Source organism: Centruroides sculpturatus, unplaced genomic scaffold (genome assembly GCF_000671375.1).
Source record: "Centruroides sculpturatus isolate CEXI.00-Female unplaced genomic scaffold, Cexi_2.0 scaffold948, whole genome shotgun sequence".
NCBI classification, from domain to species: Eukaryota; Metazoa; Arthropoda; class Arachnida; order Scorpiones; family Buthidae; genus Centruroides; species Centruroides sculpturatus.
The window spans coordinates 228,879-247,905 of record NW_019385420.1 but is presented as its reverse complement, the minus strand read 5'-3'; the positions used below and the strand labels follow the sequence as shown (position 1 = coordinate 247,905).

The following is a 19,027-nucleotide window of genomic DNA, read 5'->3' as shown; positions in this document are numbered from 1 at the left end:
TTTTTCCCCAACTTTAGCAAGTATCCTATCTGCACACCTCCCTTCTTTACCAAAAGTATGTATTTTTCGCCCTCGGTATCGTATACCTATCATCGACGATGACGTCACTGGTAAGACGATACCTGGGTAAACATTGGCAGCATTTAAACTTCTTCTAACCGACACTCCACAGTGTACCCGAGGAAGGCCTATTAAGAAGGCCGAAAACGTTTGTACTCCAGTTAATAAGGCTAGAAATTAGTGAGAAAGGTTTTGTGCTGATAATCTTATTATATTATATTTATATTTTATATATATAGAGCATTCCATATATTATTTACACTCATGTTGCAAAATTCATATGTTTTTTAAATTATTCTCTATTGAAAAAAATCAACACACATTTTTGCATTTCTTCAGATATTTTTCATTATATAATAATTTTTGATAATGTTGAAAACATCTTTTTAAGTGGCCTGTAACTAAACAATGCCATAAATAAAAACAATATATCAGAATAGCTTTACAACATGATTTTTCTTCTACTGTTCAAATATCAGAATAAAATTTTAAAATATTTTTATAATAATGTCACGATTAGGATTTTTACAAAAATTCAACGTTTTTCATTTTTTAAAATCTTTTAACCATAAAAAATACAAATAAACACATCATTATTCTGCTTTCTTTTATGATGAAAATATTATTAGTTCATAAGATATAAGGTGTTGTATGTGATTTCATTTTTAAACTGTAAAAACTCAAGTCAAAGTGATCATAAATTACTTAAAAAATATTTTATTATAATACATTACATACAACTTAATTGTTGAAATATGATTAAATGCAAATTACAACCTCGGTTTGACAAAACAAAACTTATTCTTCATACTCAGAAGCTTCAATCAAGCATTAACAATAGCTTCAAAGTTAAACACTACACATCCAGTTCAGAAAATGAAATGGTTAAAAAATGGAATGAAATGGTTATTTATTTTCAAAATGTAAACTTTGAAAATAAAATCTAAAAATTAAATGAAGTTGTAATTTGAATTTAATAATTTTTATATTTAATGTTTGTTGTATAAATGATTACGAAGTTATAATGTGTAGCTTTAAGTGATTATTAAACTATATTTAGAAACTCAGTAATAAAATTAAAGTTTTAAAATATGAAAAATAATAATTGAAATATTTAAATATTTGAATATTTTGAAAAATTACAAGATATTACTATAAAACTTTACTTAATATTTCCATATGTTTCCCAGGCTAAATAAAATCCCTTAGCTAGCTCTTCTGTTGCTGGATTACATGGAAGCTACAAAATTGCAAAAATATTAAAATACAGATTATGAACATATACAGAGTATATAATATATTTATTTATTTAAAAATTATGTATTATTATTTATTAAATACACATATATATTATAAAACATATAATGTAATTACATAAATTAATCATAATTTATTTCCTTACAATTTTTAAATATTTAAAAGTTATTAATAAATTTATTTTTACATTTTACTTTATAATACAACATTGCTGAAAGATCTGACTAGATAATTTCCAAATAATTTTAGACTTTTTACTTTACAAACATAAGTTTGAAAGAAATATTTGAACTAATACAATTATTTTATTTATTCCACCAGATAATTTCCTTACACTTAGAAGGCCATTCTACAGTTATAAAATAAATATCACATAATATATTATAATAAATAATGAAGAAATATTAATGTTAAGTGATTAATATTCTTTCTCCTTAGTCCTATGCCTTTCAGAGGATAATTAATGGCTTTAATTGTATCATTCCACTGCTCACAGTGTTGTGCCATTTGGATGGCTTCATACATTGTATGTCCTGTAATCATCATTACTTGGTCTGCCCACTTAATCCGACATCTGCCTCTAGGGCATTTGCCATTGATCTTCCCTTCTAGAATTTGTTTCTCATATCCATTTTTGCATCTGGAAATATGTCCCAAGAAACAAAGGTAGGTTTGGTATATTTAAGTGGTAAGGCATGTTGTGATTTTCAGTTGATTTAGGATGGAGCAATTTGTTTGGTGCTTTGTCCAAGAGATTCTCAGCATTCTTCTGCATGTCTGTATTTCAAAGGAATCAAGTTTCTTCCGAGAAGTGGCATTTATGGTCCAGGTTTCAGAGGCTTAAGTGGCAATTGGAAAAATAAGTGTTCTTATAAGCTTTAGACTATTAAAAATAGTGATTGCAGAATCTTTCCAAATTCTAAATAATTTAGAGGTAATAATTAATTGCCTAATTAAGTAATAAATAATTGCCTTGCTCATAATTTGCATTATGAGCAAGGCAAATTCTGCATTTAATTTCATTACTGCATCCTACTTTATTTGTAAGAAGTGATCCAAGATAAACAAATTCATTCACCACCTTAGTCTGTCTCAAAGAATGATCAATTACCATAACTTTTATTTTACTTCCATTAATCAGCAATCCATATTCTCTGCTCTCAGTTTCAAGATGTTTCATAATATATTCAAGTTCTGATTCATTGGATGCTATAATAAGTGTATTGTCACAGCCCCTGATGGAAATGCCTCCCTAATACCCTTGTAATGATTATTTCAGAATAAGCATTAAAGAGTAAAAGGGAAAGAATACATCCCTCTTACACCAGCTTCAGATGTAAAGGTATTAGACAGTTTTGTTAACTCTTACTCTTGCAGAGTTGTTCTGATATAAATTTCTGAAATAAGATGGCACAGGACTCCCATGGACGAAAGGCCTGGGCACCAACCATTAAACTGAAGAAACTCACACAGGCTACTTTTGCCCCACTTGGAAGGATACCCATATGCTCTGACCAACCCAGTAGACCTAATATCCCTCCTCAAGGAGATATCAGTGCCTCCAGAGTTCATAACAGTTTTAGACTTTAAGTCACTTTACCCATCTATTAGACTCCTACCTACATTTTGTGCCATCAGAGATGTATTTTTAAATGTTGTAAATGACAGCACTATGCACCAGCAAATACTGGAATTGGTGCATCTCTTGTGTTATAATTCCTTGTTCCATAAATAAATAATCAACACACACCGGAAGAATATAATAATAAACTTTCTACAAACCTATAACCAGCATGAAATATGTTCAATTGCTTAGCCTAAGCAATTGAACATATTTCACGCTGGTTATAGGTTTGTAGAAAGTTTATTATTCCTTGTTCCAATTCAAAGGTAGTACTTACGCCCAAGGGAGGGGCGTCCCAATGGGTAGCACCATCGCATGAAACCTGTGTGAGTTGGTGGTCAGGCAATTGGAATCTAGCATCATCCTGGAGCATTTACCCAACATCATACTACATAAACGGTATATCAACGATATTCTCATCTTATGGAAGGTAAAGCTGGACCTATCAGCATTTCTTGGTTCATTCAACGACATCATGCCCTATGGATTGATCCTTGAGATACACCAGGCTCATGATTTCAAGGTCCATTTCCTCGACATCAACATCAAGTTCGAGCAAACTACAATCCACATGGAAGTATACTGTAAATTAGGGTCGGAACATCTAAACATATCTGTAGGGTCATGTGACCCTCCCCATAATAAGATGGCTGCCTTTAATGCCTTAATTAGGAGGGCCCATACTCACTCGTCATCGCAGATAGTTCTCCAGGCCAAGCTAAGGCAGATTGAACATATAGCCAAGGAACATGGCTACAGTACAGTCACATGCAAATTAATCTGCACATGGCACCGATGCCAAGAATTATACCCTACCCAAGTATCAGATGAGGTTCCATCCATTATCATCCCAGTTACATACAACCCCTACCTTAAATCATTATACACTGGCATAGCTAAGAAAAAGAATATTAGCATCACATACCAAAGATGTGCTACAATATTTGACATTTTGCAGAACGGAAAAGACAACCCCAACAAACTAAAACTCCCTGGGGTATACACCATCCCAATCATGGACCATAGATGTGATTTCTTCACAAACCACAAAATATTAACATTATCACGTTTAGTGTCTCTTGATTTTGTGTATCTTTGGGATTTAATTAGCGTTTGGGAAGACCTGGTTTTCCTGGTCTTTTTGGATTTGGTAAGTCCAAGTCTATTATTATTATTACATTGGGTTTAATGAGTTATACTCAGTTGACACCAGTTGCTGTGCACTGTGCCAGACCAGAGTCAAGGCATAGCAACCAAAACAAGACAAAAATTAAATAAGTGTGTCAGTGTGTATCTCTGTATTCAAAACAATTCTTTTGTTTTTATACATATATATCTTTATATGTTTTTTTATAAAGTCTAACGTATAATTTTTTATTATTTGTGTTTTTATGTTCTTTTAAAGGAATGTTATATTAAGTGGAGTTATTTTTTTTTGCCTATGACATTACTTATATTATCAATACATAATTAAATAAAAAATAACAAGAACAATTGTCTAATTTATTAAAAACAAGCACTCATCTTTCATTGCAATTTACAACATCGTGATGAAACTTTAAATCCAAAATAAAAAGTATATTAATAGTAAAATTAATATTAAATAAAGCAAATATTCACATAAAAATTATTTATTACAGTTTTTTTTTTTGAAACTTTGTTTTACATAGTTTTTCTGTTCAATTCTCCTAAATCCCTTATTGTCAATTCTCCTAAATCCCTTATTGTCACTAAATCTGAATTGAAAAAATTCAGATTTAGGTCACATTTACAACCATTTCAATGCTACTTTTAATACATTAAGTACTTTGCTGTGTATAGGTACAGTGAAGTATTTGATGTATTAGAAACCTATGACTCATTTATCATGCTTTTCTATTTGTACTGTAATAAATAAAACCTAACATTAGTATTGATAACAAGATAGTTCAATAGCAGGCCTACAGAAGATTGGTGACAATTGTTTTTACATAAAAACTTCTAATTCTAGAAATTAGGTACTCAATTTATGATTATGATTGCAATTAATCAACTGTTTGGATAATTGACATTCTACTGTGTTATATTGAACATTTTGAGATTGTTGTGAGAATTATGAGAATATTAATTTTCATCAGAGTATGAAAACATTGAAACAAATATACTTGTAAAGAAAAATTAGCATATTTTATTTCAGTTTATTGTAAAATAAAATGTAGGGAATATTATTACTGAGATAAATTTTGAGTATAATTATCTGACATTCTCAGATAATTATACTTATCTGAGAATGTCAGATAAGTATAATGACATTCTCAGATAAGTATACTTATCTGAGAATGTCAGATAAGTATAATTAGAAACTTGGACTATTGCCAATTGAAAATTATGTACAATTCAAGAATTTATATTTGTATAAATTACTCACACAAATAACTTCCCATTCTTAATACTGACTGTATTGTATAGTTCCGAAAATTTACGTCTTAGCACCACAACTTTATGGCTATATTTTTCAGAAATACAAAATTCTAAAGCCCTCTGATCACAAATATTATATGTTATTTCTTCAACAATAAACAGCAAAACAGCACTGAAAAAAAAAAAATAGTATCATGTTAAATTTAAAAAAATAAAACATTAAAATATGGTCATTAGTTTTTATTTCAATATGGGAATATTTCTGTACTTTTTGATACAATGTCAGCAACATTCTAAAGCAGGGATGTCAAACCAAATAAATAATGGGTCAAATTCAAGATTAAGCCTGATTTCTCACTCCAAAGTGGAAAAAATAAGTTTTTCCATATTTTTTAATCTTTAATTATAACTTCATTAAGCTCCTGACAATGCTTTAATTATTAAATTAAATAAAATTAAATTATAAATAAAATTTCTATGTATATTAATGAGACACTTATTAATTTTTTTGTGAAAAAATTATTGTTGGAATTATGACTGTCATAAAATAGCATATTTGCCAACTTTAGTGTATACAGTGATGGTCAACTTTTCATGTAGCTAGCTCTTCAGATATACAATACCTTATTGCACTATAATGTTTTCATTGTCTCCATTAACTCATATTAACAGTTAGGTAAAATTTTCAATATAATACACTAGTCAGATCTTCATCTCTTAACTGATCCATTGGTTTATTTTTTGTCGTGGAAAAAACTATTCACAAGTAATATATGTGTTGTCAAATAGAATCANGATTAAAAATTACTTTTGTATAATTTGATAATTTTCTCCAAAGAAAGCAAAGCATTTTAAATTATATGCAATAATTTGAAAATATTGCTTTACTTCTTTTTTAATAGTTTATTTATTTAAATTTTACTTTATGTTTAATCCAGAGAGCTACAATACCAAGAGAGGCTGTTAAACTGCCATATTTGAAGACAACTGAAGTTTCTATTGCCATGTTTCACAACTGACTGACTTAATGTCTGAGCAGCTAGGTACACTTTCATTTTCTGGCATTCCCACTGAATGTGCTTCTTTCTGATGATTAGCACAAAGTAATTCAACTTCTTGTAGACCCACAAGCCATTCAAAATGAATACAGTTAATTTGGTCATTATTGTTTTCATGGCAGTCACCCATTTCTTAGTCAATTTTTTATCTTAAGAGAGAATATGTATAAATAACTTTTTTAAAAAATTATTAATACTCTCTAATGCAGTGATGAATCCTGGGATATGCATACCGTAGGGACATGTAAGAGGATACATGGATTTTATTTATTTATGGGTCAACTGAATCCTTTGAATTATGTACTAATAACCTTGGGGAATCTCAGAGTACATGAAGAAAAACGTTGAATATCACTGCTCTAATGGCACTATCAAAAAAGTAATTAAAGCTGTCATTGTAAAATGAATATTACTTATTTAAAATAAGAAATACGAAAAGTTTTATTGCTATGATTTGTACAATTATATGTTACACACACAATAGGCCTGATTAAAATGCAAGTGTATGAGATTTAATAAATATATAAATAAACATATAAATATTAGGAAACTAACACAGTCTTCTCAAGACTGAAACCAACTGCTATTTCCTTTCCTTGACATTCGAAAACATGGTGGCCACTACTACTACAATTTTCCTCACTAAGAGGTGCTATGCTATATAGTGGCCTCCTCTCTAGGTATTTAAGCTCAGTTTAATCATTATAAAACTCAAATTTCATAAAAGAATGGTACATGGAATGAAGAAAACAAAATATTAAAAATAAAATGAAAAATACAAAAAATTTTTGTCTTCAAAATCTGCCATTTCAGTCACTATCGACAACCAAAAAAACATATCTTCACTTACAGAGATGACCTTTCATTTGAGGCTATGCCTTTATAAAAAATGTAAATTGGTTTAAAAACATTTACTGGCAATGATACCATAAATTAAAACACATAGTTAATTTGAAATGACCAACAGTAAGTTACATAATAAAAATATAATGATATACAGTATTTATCATTATATTTTTATTATTATAATTTTACAGAGGCATAGCCTCAAATAAAAGGTTGTCAATGGTAACTGAAATGGCAGATTGTAAAGACAAAAATTTTTTGTATTCATTATATTTTCATTATGTAAATTAGCTTCGGCCATTTTAAATGAAACAAAATATTATTTTATGAAAAATTATTTCTTTCATAATCATTTAATATTTCAATCCCAATCAAACAGTGAGATTTCTAATAATTTATTACTTCTTTACAAAATATTTCATATTGCAAAAGTTGAATTCTTATTTTTAAATATACACTGCTGTTCACTGAAATTGCAACAACCACTAAAGACTTGGGTTATAGCCATTAAATTTATTTGTGAGATTACTTGTAATACAAGATATAAATGATCAGTGTAATAAGTGTAGAGTAAACGATAAGTGTAGAATAACGAACTAATGTTACTATATTATGTACCCATGGGTATAACTGTCTGTATACAGTGCACTATTGAGCAATAGACATTCTGGATATAAGTCTGAGGAATATTGTTCTATACAGCATCTACATGTATCCACAATTTGTCAGTGATGGCTGTAGGTGATGGCAGACAGGACAATCTTTGTGTATTGATATCGCACACTGTAATGATGATTAGACCAAATAAGCCCTTAATATTTAATACTTGTAAAGTCTACTAACATAATCAGGCACAAATAGTTTTCTCTGTATATCATAATTGTTCTATCTTCCACATAGACACTGATGTTTATTAAAAACTTTATTTTAAACAACACTCTACACATAAAACATCTTTTAACCTTAACCTAATTATCACCTATAAAATGTGTGTTAATGAGCAGATCAAAGAAGACATTGAACATAGTGAGAATGTAGGTCTTAAAAAATACAGGTAATAAGGACAAGCATTGTCCTTTTCAAAGAGCCATCAGGGATTTACAAAAAGGAAGAGGACTTCAGTTCCAAGATGTCCTTGATATACTGCTGAATGTTCATGATACATGCAATATGTAGAATCTGAGTGATTGAATGAAATTCAATAGCATCCCAAACAATCACACTGGGGATAGGGCTAGTAAATACTGTAAAATACCCACAGTAAATTACAGTAGTAAAAGTTCAGGAGTAAAATCTCTGCAATATCTGTGAGCAAGAGTCTGACTGTCATGATGCATCAGATGATTGAAATAGATTCTTGAAAAACACAATTCACTTCCATTTGGCAATCCAGTGTCTTCATTCTTGGCAACATTAAAGCCTCTCATGTCTATGATGTAGCGTCAAAGGAAGTCACAAGCTATGGACCATTTCTGCAGCAATTAGCAGTGAACAATACTAGCAAAGATATCCTGACATTTTATCATCCTCCATTGCTGTATCCATGCTGTGGATATCACTGTCTGATTTGTCACCACCACATATTACAAGTGACTGCTTTCCCTTTTAGACAGGGACATTGAAACTCAAGATCCTTCACAATGCTGTGTAAAATCTTCTACTGTTCATTCTAACCATGCATATATAACTGTACTAGTTTTTGCTGAACACATGCAACAATACCATATAACAGAACTCCTCTCATTCCAACAATTCTTTCCTCTTTCAAACACTATCAAATGCACATAATATTCTCTCCTTCAGCAACATGGCATGGCTGAACACTAGCAGCACTATTACAGTCAATTTCACTGACAGACTGTTTGGAATTTTGTTTGTTGAACTGTCTTTTATACCTATGGAGTCATGTTTCAGCTAGCTTTGCACAAGCACCAAATCTGGGTGTGCTGAGATTGTATTCATTTGCATCTCTACCAATATGACTTATTTGGCTATAAAATTTCAATCCAATCTGATGTTTTCTTTATGGTATTGTAATTTCAATGAACAGCAATGTATATATTGTATTAAGTCTGTAGCAGAGTATTATCTCATTAAAAAAATACCATTGTTTGAATTTACAATTTAGTGTTCAAATATTTTGTTTATATAAAAATTACTTCCATACTATATATAGATATATTTTTTTTCAGAATATAATCAATAAATATATATCAAAATGTATTCTTATATTTATTACTTTTTAAAATTAATGTTACCTACTGATGGAGTGTTTGTAGTTTTGGGCATAATCCACCAAAACTAGAAGCAATAGTATTTATTTCCACTTGTTTCAATCCTAAATCTTTTTCATTCTCTTTCATATTCAATAAATAATCGGAACGAAGTAATCCAAGACTAATGCCCTACATTAAAATAAAATTAAAAAATAGGTTTAAAATATTGTTTTATTAAATATTTATTTATGTTATGATAAAATTTAAAAAATAAATTTTTCCATATTTTTATTTAATATGCAAGTACTTTTTAAAAAATTTATATTTTTATTTAAAAAAGAAATAACTGATTTTAAGTGCATTTATTTATCATCGTCAACATAAAATTACCTTATACATTTATAATAGCCTAATCAAATTATTAGTTTTAATGAATCATTATTCATTATAACTATCCATAGTTTTTTTAATAAAATGAATTAAAATATATATCATCCATAAATTTTACAAAATCCTATAAAATCTGTGTGTCTTTTAATAAATAATTCTTACAACTTAAAAGTTTCTAGATCTAGAAAAGCTTTCAGTTAGCACAGAATCATCTTTTTGTTTCATTTTCTTTGTTATGATCCTGGATAGCTTAAAGTCAGAAAATGTGAAGTTTGGCATGGAAAATGCTTCATATTCTGCAAGATAGCTGTTAGAAAGTTTCAATAATATGTTAAAGTAAACAAAAGATATGCAATTTCAAGTATTATGATACTTTGGGAGCAAATCATAAAATGCAGTCTATCTCATTCTATAAGTTACTTTCAAGTAATCAATAATGAATTTCAGCCAAGTAATTTCCTCCAATCATAAAAAGTGGAAATATTTGAGCTCTTTCATATACAAAAATATATGATATATGTCACATTTTAATTCTCTGTATGCATATTCAATGTAGACAAAATTCCGTCTACATAACTTCTATCACTTGGCAAACATACCTGCATCATATATTTGTAGCTTGGGAGACTATAAATAACAAAATATAAAACATTGTGGATACTACCTAATATAAATGTTTTATAACTATAAAACTATATATATAATTAAACATTAACAATATATTTTTGAATTCAGGATCTTAGGAAAACCGTTTTTCCATTATTAGTGAGTACAGGTAGTAAAAAAAATTTAAAATTCGATTCTACACAGCTGTTATCAGCAGTGACTCACCATACAAAAAGGGAAGACATTGACCTCCATAATTAGAGGTATTTTGTTAGAAATAGATTAGAGGTATTTTGTTAGAAATGTATAAACTCTCTCTCCTGCATTTGAGAAATTAGGCCTGCCCACGTGGCATAAGACATAGAATAGTTGCACCGTGGTTGAACAATCTAATATCTTTCATTTATCACCATACTTTAATCCCTTTTTTTGTATCCTTATGTATATCTTAGATTTAGAATATATTAAACTTTTATTTGTTTCATTAAACCTGTCTACCTGTCTATTACATCTTATCGACTTCCCACAGTGCTCCCCACTTGTTCGATTTAAAGACCCTCCTACATACATTAATTTAAGAATCGCTAGTTAGGATGCGATTTAGCATTATCCTAACTGGTGTCAGTTCCTGACTGGAAGCCACAAGTCAGAAGTTGCAGGTTTCCGATAAACTCCTAGCCATCCAACAGACAACATAAGGTCTCGCTGACCTGTAGCTGATTAAGTGACATGGGGGAACCCCCGGCTTCTCACATTATAATGTGCTGAACATATGTACTGTACCATATATATATATATACATATGTGTGTGTGTGTGTAAATAAATTTAAGTTAAAAAAACATTAATATATAATCATTAAACAAAAAAAGAACAATTAGTTTTGCAGAAATTCATCAAGTGTTTCCTGAATGCAATTTCTTTATACTTTGCAAGTGGATAAAATCAGCACTGGTATGCATCACAGAAATGGGATATCCTTCATTTCCATCTTGCATAAAATATCATCTTAGTTCAGGAATAAATTTTCTGGCTTCTTTTCTGAGACACCAAGTCTTGATGAGAAGTCTCCATCACATCATCTTTACTTTTTAGGTGTTTTTCCAAAACAACTTGTTCAATAATTGCTTTTATATGATCTTCGCTTTCATTGCAACATGAAAGATTTTTATCAATGTATAAAAATTCTTTACGAGACATCTAGAAATACCCCATAACTACACTGCTGTGTGCTCTCACAGCTGTCAACGATTTAATGCAAGTGTAAGCTGTCCCGATAAAGCAGCAGTATGTCCCACATAAACAAAGTAAATTTGCCTTATATTGTCTTTTTTTTTTTGTTTTGTCTTTCAACATATGTCTCAATTGACCGACATCCAAAGTAACCAAAATGTACTGTATACTGTATTAATATACTCAAAAATCTTTTCAAAGAAATTTAGATTACTACATCCAATAAACGTAATTACTTCCTAAATTATTAAATCATATTATGCATATCTCCATAATAGTCTTTGATATTAGAAGAGTGATAATTTGATTTGTTTTTTCATTTTCACTTCATAATATAACAAGAATCATGAATTTGTCCCGGCAATTTTTGTTAATGTAATTATTAATATTTATGAATTGTGTGTGATACTGCTAGAGGACTTTTTAACTTTTTTACATTTGTTGGCAGACAGTAGCCTCAAATAAAAGGATGGTTCTGCCGTAGACTTGTTAATGCCTCTACAATAAGCGTGTGAAGGGATAGAAGATATGGACTCATGTATATATATAGTCTAGTGAGAAATGTATTTTTTTCTTCTAAAACTTTGTAATAAATGTTTGTGTTATTGTTTTTAAACTATATGTTATAAAACTATCAATATTTATACAATCATTTCTTTAAAGAAATGATTGTATAAATTCCAGCAAAAAGTCTGTTGATGTTCTTTGAAACCAAAATTGAATAATACACATATAAACATCTCTAAGCCTGATAGTTTTATTTAAGCTAAACAATTGACATATTAAATTGGGCTATATTACAGATACTATTAATAATTAAATAATGAATAATTTGGCACTATATGTAGGTATTTTCTAAGTTATTTAGTAAATATTAATTTAATTGTAATTATTAAATTTAATAAAAGATGGTACCAAACACCTACTTCTAGTGCCAAATTACACAGTATTTAATTTTTAATAGAATTGGTAATATAGCCTGATTTAATCCTGCAATCGTTTGGCTTTAAAATTGAATAAGATTAAGGATTGCAGTTTCCCAAAAATATTTCAAAGTTTATAAAAATTCAGCTTCTTGAATGATATTTGTCTATGTTTCAGTGTTAAAAGATATTGTGGAGCTGTTAGTTATTAATATTGAAATCTTCTTTATTATTTTAATTGTAAAATTTCATTAAAAGTTTCAGTAATCAAAAGTTCATCTTTTGTATCTTTTCAGTAAAGTTTTACCCAATATTTTACTAAATTCTTGTTTTGTAAAATTTAGACATAGAAGGAATAATTACATTTATTATTATTGTTTTTTCTTTATTATAATTAGTAAAGACTAAAAAAAATCAAATATTTTCAATGATTTATGACTTTCATTTGAAAAAACTGTTGATCCAACTGAATATATATATAACCCAAATAGTATCAATTTACCTGATTTGTTCCTTCTTGAAGAACAGTCTGATATATCTCAAACAATTTTGCAGTAAATTCATCCACTGTAACAGTACTACAAAATTTAATTTAAACATGATTAAGCAAATAAATTACAAATGAAAAATAAAAGCAAAATAAATTATTGCTATTATTCATCTAAGAGTAAGCTTATTGTGCTTATTGCAAGATTACTCTCATTATGAATTTTTGTCAACTGAATTAGAAAATTTAATCAGTTAGCAAAACTGACGTCATGGAAATTGAGGAATCAAATATTTAACAAGTGATGTAATTTATGACATAAGATTATTGAACTATTGCAAGTAAAGTTTAATTGGGTTGCAATTTGAAAAGATTGTAGACCTATAAATTCCCACTGTGGTCTGCCCATCTGTCCTTCCTTAATCTCAAGAATGGAGTTGGATAAATAAAAGTCAAGACCAAATATAGAAATCTTAGGGACAAGAGGTCCTGATTAACTATATAAAAGCTTCTGATGCAAACATTTCTAATGCACAGAAGTCACATTATTTCAATTAAAAAATTTTTCCCTGAAAGGAGTTAGATAATGACTGGCAGGACTCTGTTGCTCACAGAAAAAGTATGATGTACAGGAGCAAATCAATTTCAAATTTACTCCATTGATCTCAGACGAATTATGAAAATTTCACATGACTATCTTCCAGACTATCCGCATATATATAACTTTTCTAAATTGTCTTTTTTTTAACAATTTAGAAAAGTTATATATATGTGGATAATCTGGAAGTCTATAAATAGTCTATGTGCAGTCATAATTGCAACAGAATTGAACAGAATTCAAAATTTATTAACAATTGCTTATTATGTTCTATTTAAACATCATTTTTTTTAAGATTTAGAAATTCAAGTAATAAATTAATAAATGCAAAAGTCAGTTTTGAAGTAACAAAAAAATAAATAAAATGGAAGCATAAATATCTTAATTGCAAATCTTACTGTAGTCAGACAACTTATGAAAAAGAAATTGAAACAAATATTGTTCCTAGACACGCAAAACAATATGTGCATTCATCAATTGTTTGTAAACAACCAACACCTTCTATAGGAATTCATGATAAATGTATCTAAAAGCTGTAATGATATATTCAAACTTCTCTAAGACTGGTAATTCTATAAAATTTACACTAAGTTCTGCAAACTGTCCTAGTAATGGGATACATATGATCACTTCTCATCTGATCAAAGAAATGACTATCAAGTTTGAAACATGAGTTGTGTGGTATACATAAATATAATTAAATCCTATGCTACAATCTTATTTGTTGAGGTTATAATACAAGTTATAAAAATGCATCTATATTTACATTACTAAAAAGTTCATGCTTTTATGTATACTGTAATAAATTATTTATTTTTTAAATCTTACCTTTTAAGACTTTTTATTAAAAATTCATCATCATAAGCCACATTATGAATTACAGCATTTAAATCAATTTGAATGCTTTTAGCATAATCAAACCAATATGCAGGAAAAGGTGATGGTAAAAGTGTACAAGATAAAGGAACAACTGCATCTAATGGTATATCTTTAACATGCATACCTATTCCTGTAAAAATAAATATTAAACAGTAGAAAAATATATTTATTTTCAAATATTTTATAAACTGTGTGTTATAAATAAAACATAAATATTAGATAAATTAATATATATAGTGATATATGTAAATATAAATTATTTAAGAATAATTTAACCAGGCTTCTTTCACTCAGACTTGCCTGAAGTCATCCTCTAAAACAGGGATGGGCAACCTGCAGCCCACATTGCATAAAATATGAATAAATATATCAATTTCTCAGCTTAAGGAAGTATGCAGCAAAAATTCAAATGTTATTTTCTATGTACGTGAATACTTTTTCTGCAATGAATTTAGTAAAAAATTAAAACAAGAAACTAGCTAACAGACACATCGAAACTAATTTAAACTAGCAGTGACTAATATTTAACCAAATATTTCTGATATATTACATTTACATCAATTCCAGAAGCTAAATTAAGTATATCTATGCTAATTTATAATTATATATGAATAAATAATTTTGATTTACTCCTTTTCTCTCCCCTTTCTCTTGTATGTGGCCCGCTTTAGTTCAAAAGTTTTTTGAAATGCGGCTCTTACATAGAAAACGGTTGCCCATCCTGGCTCTAAAACATTACACCCTCTCTTAAGTCACTCAAAATGGCCAATCTTCTTTTCTTTTCAGCCCCATACAAATCAATGATGTTAAAATCACATCTCTGTAAAGTCTATAAACTAGAAAGAACTAGAAAATAATCTATATTTACAATACTATATAAAGTCACACTTGATGCAATCAAGATTATGTGTATTAGTTTTGACTTTGTTTTGAAAGGCTATAAGCATTATCTTAGTATAATTACAAATGCACTTTTATCACTTTGATTATAAAAGTCTTCATAACTAATATTTTGATAGATTACTATATTTAAGATATGGGAAAGATAGATGAGAAGCATACATTGTTATCTTCTGATAAAACAAATTACTTTAGAAGTATATATCTGAAGTACATCTCAATCACAAAGAATTTACAGCCTGGGCAACAAATGAACTTAAACTCCATTGTACAATATTTTAAATTTTGAAGCAATCTGCTGAAGATTGAAAAAATTAGATCACTCACTCATGAGTAATGCTGTCTTTTTTTCACATTCAAATTGGTACAATTCTAATTGTGAAGTGATATTGTATGTATGTACTTTCATAAAACATGATGAAATGTTTCTAAAATGGCTTGATGAGGAGTCTGAGGAAGAAAATGTAGGGTCCTTCCTCGCAGACAACGAGAGTGAGGATCTCTGTATGAGAATCCTGGAAGTGTTGAGAAAGAAACCAAACAACATCAGACATCCACAGACAACATCAGTATCAAGATGAAAGTGTGCATATTGCCCAAAAAAGAATAGGAAAATAGCATCCAAGAGTGTAACATGTAGCTTATTGCACCAATCTACAGATACCATATAATAACAATCTGCAAACAATGCAATTTTAAAACTGCAGACTAAACAGAATCAGAACTTGAAAAGAAATTTAAGTTTAACAATAATTTCAGATATCATATTTCTGTTTTTATCAATCTAATTAATCTGGTCAGATATCAATTTACTATTTCTATATCAAAATTATTTTTAATGTATTCTAACTGAAGTACCTCGTATAGGAAAATAAATATTAAAATGTGTATTATTCACAAAAAGCTTCCTGATCTTAGCAAAATTTCTTGAGAAAAATCATTTAGAATATGAAAATATGTCCAGTGAGCTGGCCCTCACCCTTGAGTAACAGCATTACAGATCCAACTGTGAGAAGCACCAAGTTAACCCCTTAAGCCGTGGTCACACCATGCAATTTCCAGCCACACAGGCAACTGCAACCGCGATGGCTGTTCTTGTTAACTAGTAAACCCCCTTTGAAAACTGGCATAACTGCAACCTCAACTAGAAACAAAAAGTTTGTTCTACTCATGCTGATTGCAAATGTGCATCCAATCAGCAAATGTCTATTTGCCACCTCATATGGTTGCAACATTTGAAAATACCACATAGTTAGAAAATAATGGTGGAAAGCAAGATGATGGATAGTTTAACAGAATCAAGATTAATCGAGCTAATTCAGTCTCACGAATGCCCATGGTATTTTAATTCTTTGTTTTATTGGAGAAAGGATAAAAAAGCGTAGGTAAGATAAGCAAAAGTCTTGGCATTGATTGTAAGTACCATTTTTAGATTTCTGGATATAAAATGTTGATTGTTTTTAGTTTGGTGACGACAATATTGTTTTAAATATAGCTAAACTCACGAAAGAAGTCTAAAACAAGCTACTGTAATTTTATTGGTTTATTATAGGTTCACGTGTTTCCAAGTTGCAACGCCAGCGAACAATGTGTGACCACAAGAAGACACGTGTGACTCATGCTTGTTGCAGTTGCAGTCACCTGGGCAGCTGGAAATCGCATGGTGTGACCACGGTTTTAGGGGTCAATGAAAGTTTGAGGTGGGCGATAAAACTTTGCAAATATAAAAAATTATTTTAAAATATTAAAAATTTTACACATTTTTTTCGCACTCAAGTAAATGTAGGAAGATAGCTTGTTGGATATATATTTCATAATATTGCATATAATGTTATATAATATATAATAAATATATAATATTGTATATGTAATATACAGTAGAACCCCAGTTAACGAACGTCCTGGTTAACGACCAAATCGGTTAACGAACTATTATTTTGCAAAAATTTTGTCTCGGATAACGAACAAAATTTGGATAACGAACTTAACGGCTTTTTGTGTCAAATTTGTAAGCTTGCCGACTTTTAGGGAAAGTCATTTAATCGTGTGTCGGTGATGATCTAGGGTCCATTTGTACGTTGGTGGTGGTGGAGGAGACAAAGATAACAAGTATTTTACAGTGAAAATCGTTTATTAGAACGGGAAGATGCTTACATATTTGAGGTAGTTGGAAATGGCTTATCTACAGTATTTTCTCTCGGCACTGAGGAGTGGCGTATCGCTGGTCCTACGATAGTGCAAGCTGATCAGTCGTAGCCCCAGAGCGGACGAGATGGGTTCGCTTGGTCACAGAAGCGATGGTAGGTGACAGAGCTGCAACGACTGGAGCGGTCCGCGAGACACAACACAAATTTTAGCGGGCACGACTTCAGGCTTAATCCAGATGAAGACGACACAGATTAATCGCCATAGAATTTTTATGAAAACTGCGTTTTGACCTTGAGATTCGGGGTTTTTATAGTATTTTTTCCTTGAATCTCACCTTATGATTAGTCCTGCGTCCCATTCCTTGCTTCCCGATTGTTTACTTCTTTGTCTCCAGGTGAAAACCGAAACCAAATCAGGTCACGAGAAAGGTTTGTTCCGAAGCGTTTATTTGACACCTGTTCATCGACTCTGATCAGAGATTGTTGATAAACCTATAAGTCTTTCGCTCATAATTTAGCCTATTGTTTCTGCTATCTGTCATTTTAAAACTTTAACGATCGTGTGGGATGTTTTTTATACCCGTCAAATCTTTCCCCTTATCCGAAAATTTAACCTAGATCGACTGTTTATGAGCACGTTTTCCTATATTTTCATTAAAGAAAACCCATTTTACAAATAAAATTACAAAAATACTGATGTCTAGAATGAATTAATCGTATTTGCATTAATTTCTATGGGAAAAATTGCTTCGGTTAACGAACAATTCGGTTAACGAACGGACTCGTGGAACGGATTACGTTCGTTAACCGGGGTTCCACTGTATATACAATATTGAAGTGGATCGATGGAAAAATAAATTTCTTAAAAAAGATCGATATGTGAAAAATGTTGGAAACTCCCGTATTAAAGCATAAAACAAAATAATATAAATATACTTTACACACACCATGCAATAAAGCATAATCTTTTGCATTACGAGATAAATTTCTCAATTCTTCTTCATTAATTCGCGTCTTCATATATACCTCCATTTTACAATGTTTACGTTATCAAAACCACATGTTTTACAGCGCCCTACTGCGCCCCGCACATATTTTACTTTTTTCGAAATTGTCTTAATTTAAATAAGTCGACCATTTATAGCCAACTAAAAGAAGTTTTAACTGCGTCCATGCATTTATTTATTGTATATTTCTTCTTTAAGATACTGTACATATATGCACTAAAACTACTTAAAAAAACATAGGCCTATAAAAATCTTTTTTTATATCTACACTGCGAACATTTTTTCTTTAGGGAAAAGTTAGGCAATGACGCTCAGCTTGCAATCCCGCTCACTTAGGTATTTCGAAACAAAATGGAATTGTGAATGTGATTATTGTGGCCAGGTATAGTTTGTCTATT

At 29.9% G+C, this 19,027-nt stretch overlaps 1 protein-coding gene across 1 annotated transcript in view; it reads right to left on the bottom strand.

Moving 5' to 3' along the window:
- The window catches only part of LOC111638819 (glutathione synthetase-like), a 33,854-nt gene extending 15,165 nt beyond the window's left edge, over positions 1-18,689 (bottom strand). Inside the window, 6 exon segments of the mRNA XM_023384567.1 lie at positions 1,227-1,300; positions 9,508-9,517; positions 9,520-9,650; positions 13,114-13,189; positions 14,525-14,705; positions 18,570-18,689. Coding sequence (XP_023240335.1) covers positions 1,227-1,300; positions 9,508-9,517; positions 9,520-9,650; positions 13,114-13,189; positions 14,525-14,705; positions 18,570-18,654 — 557 coding nt within the window. The 5' untranslated portion in view covers positions 18,655-18,689.
- Positions 18,690-19,027: the final 338 nt, after the last annotated feature.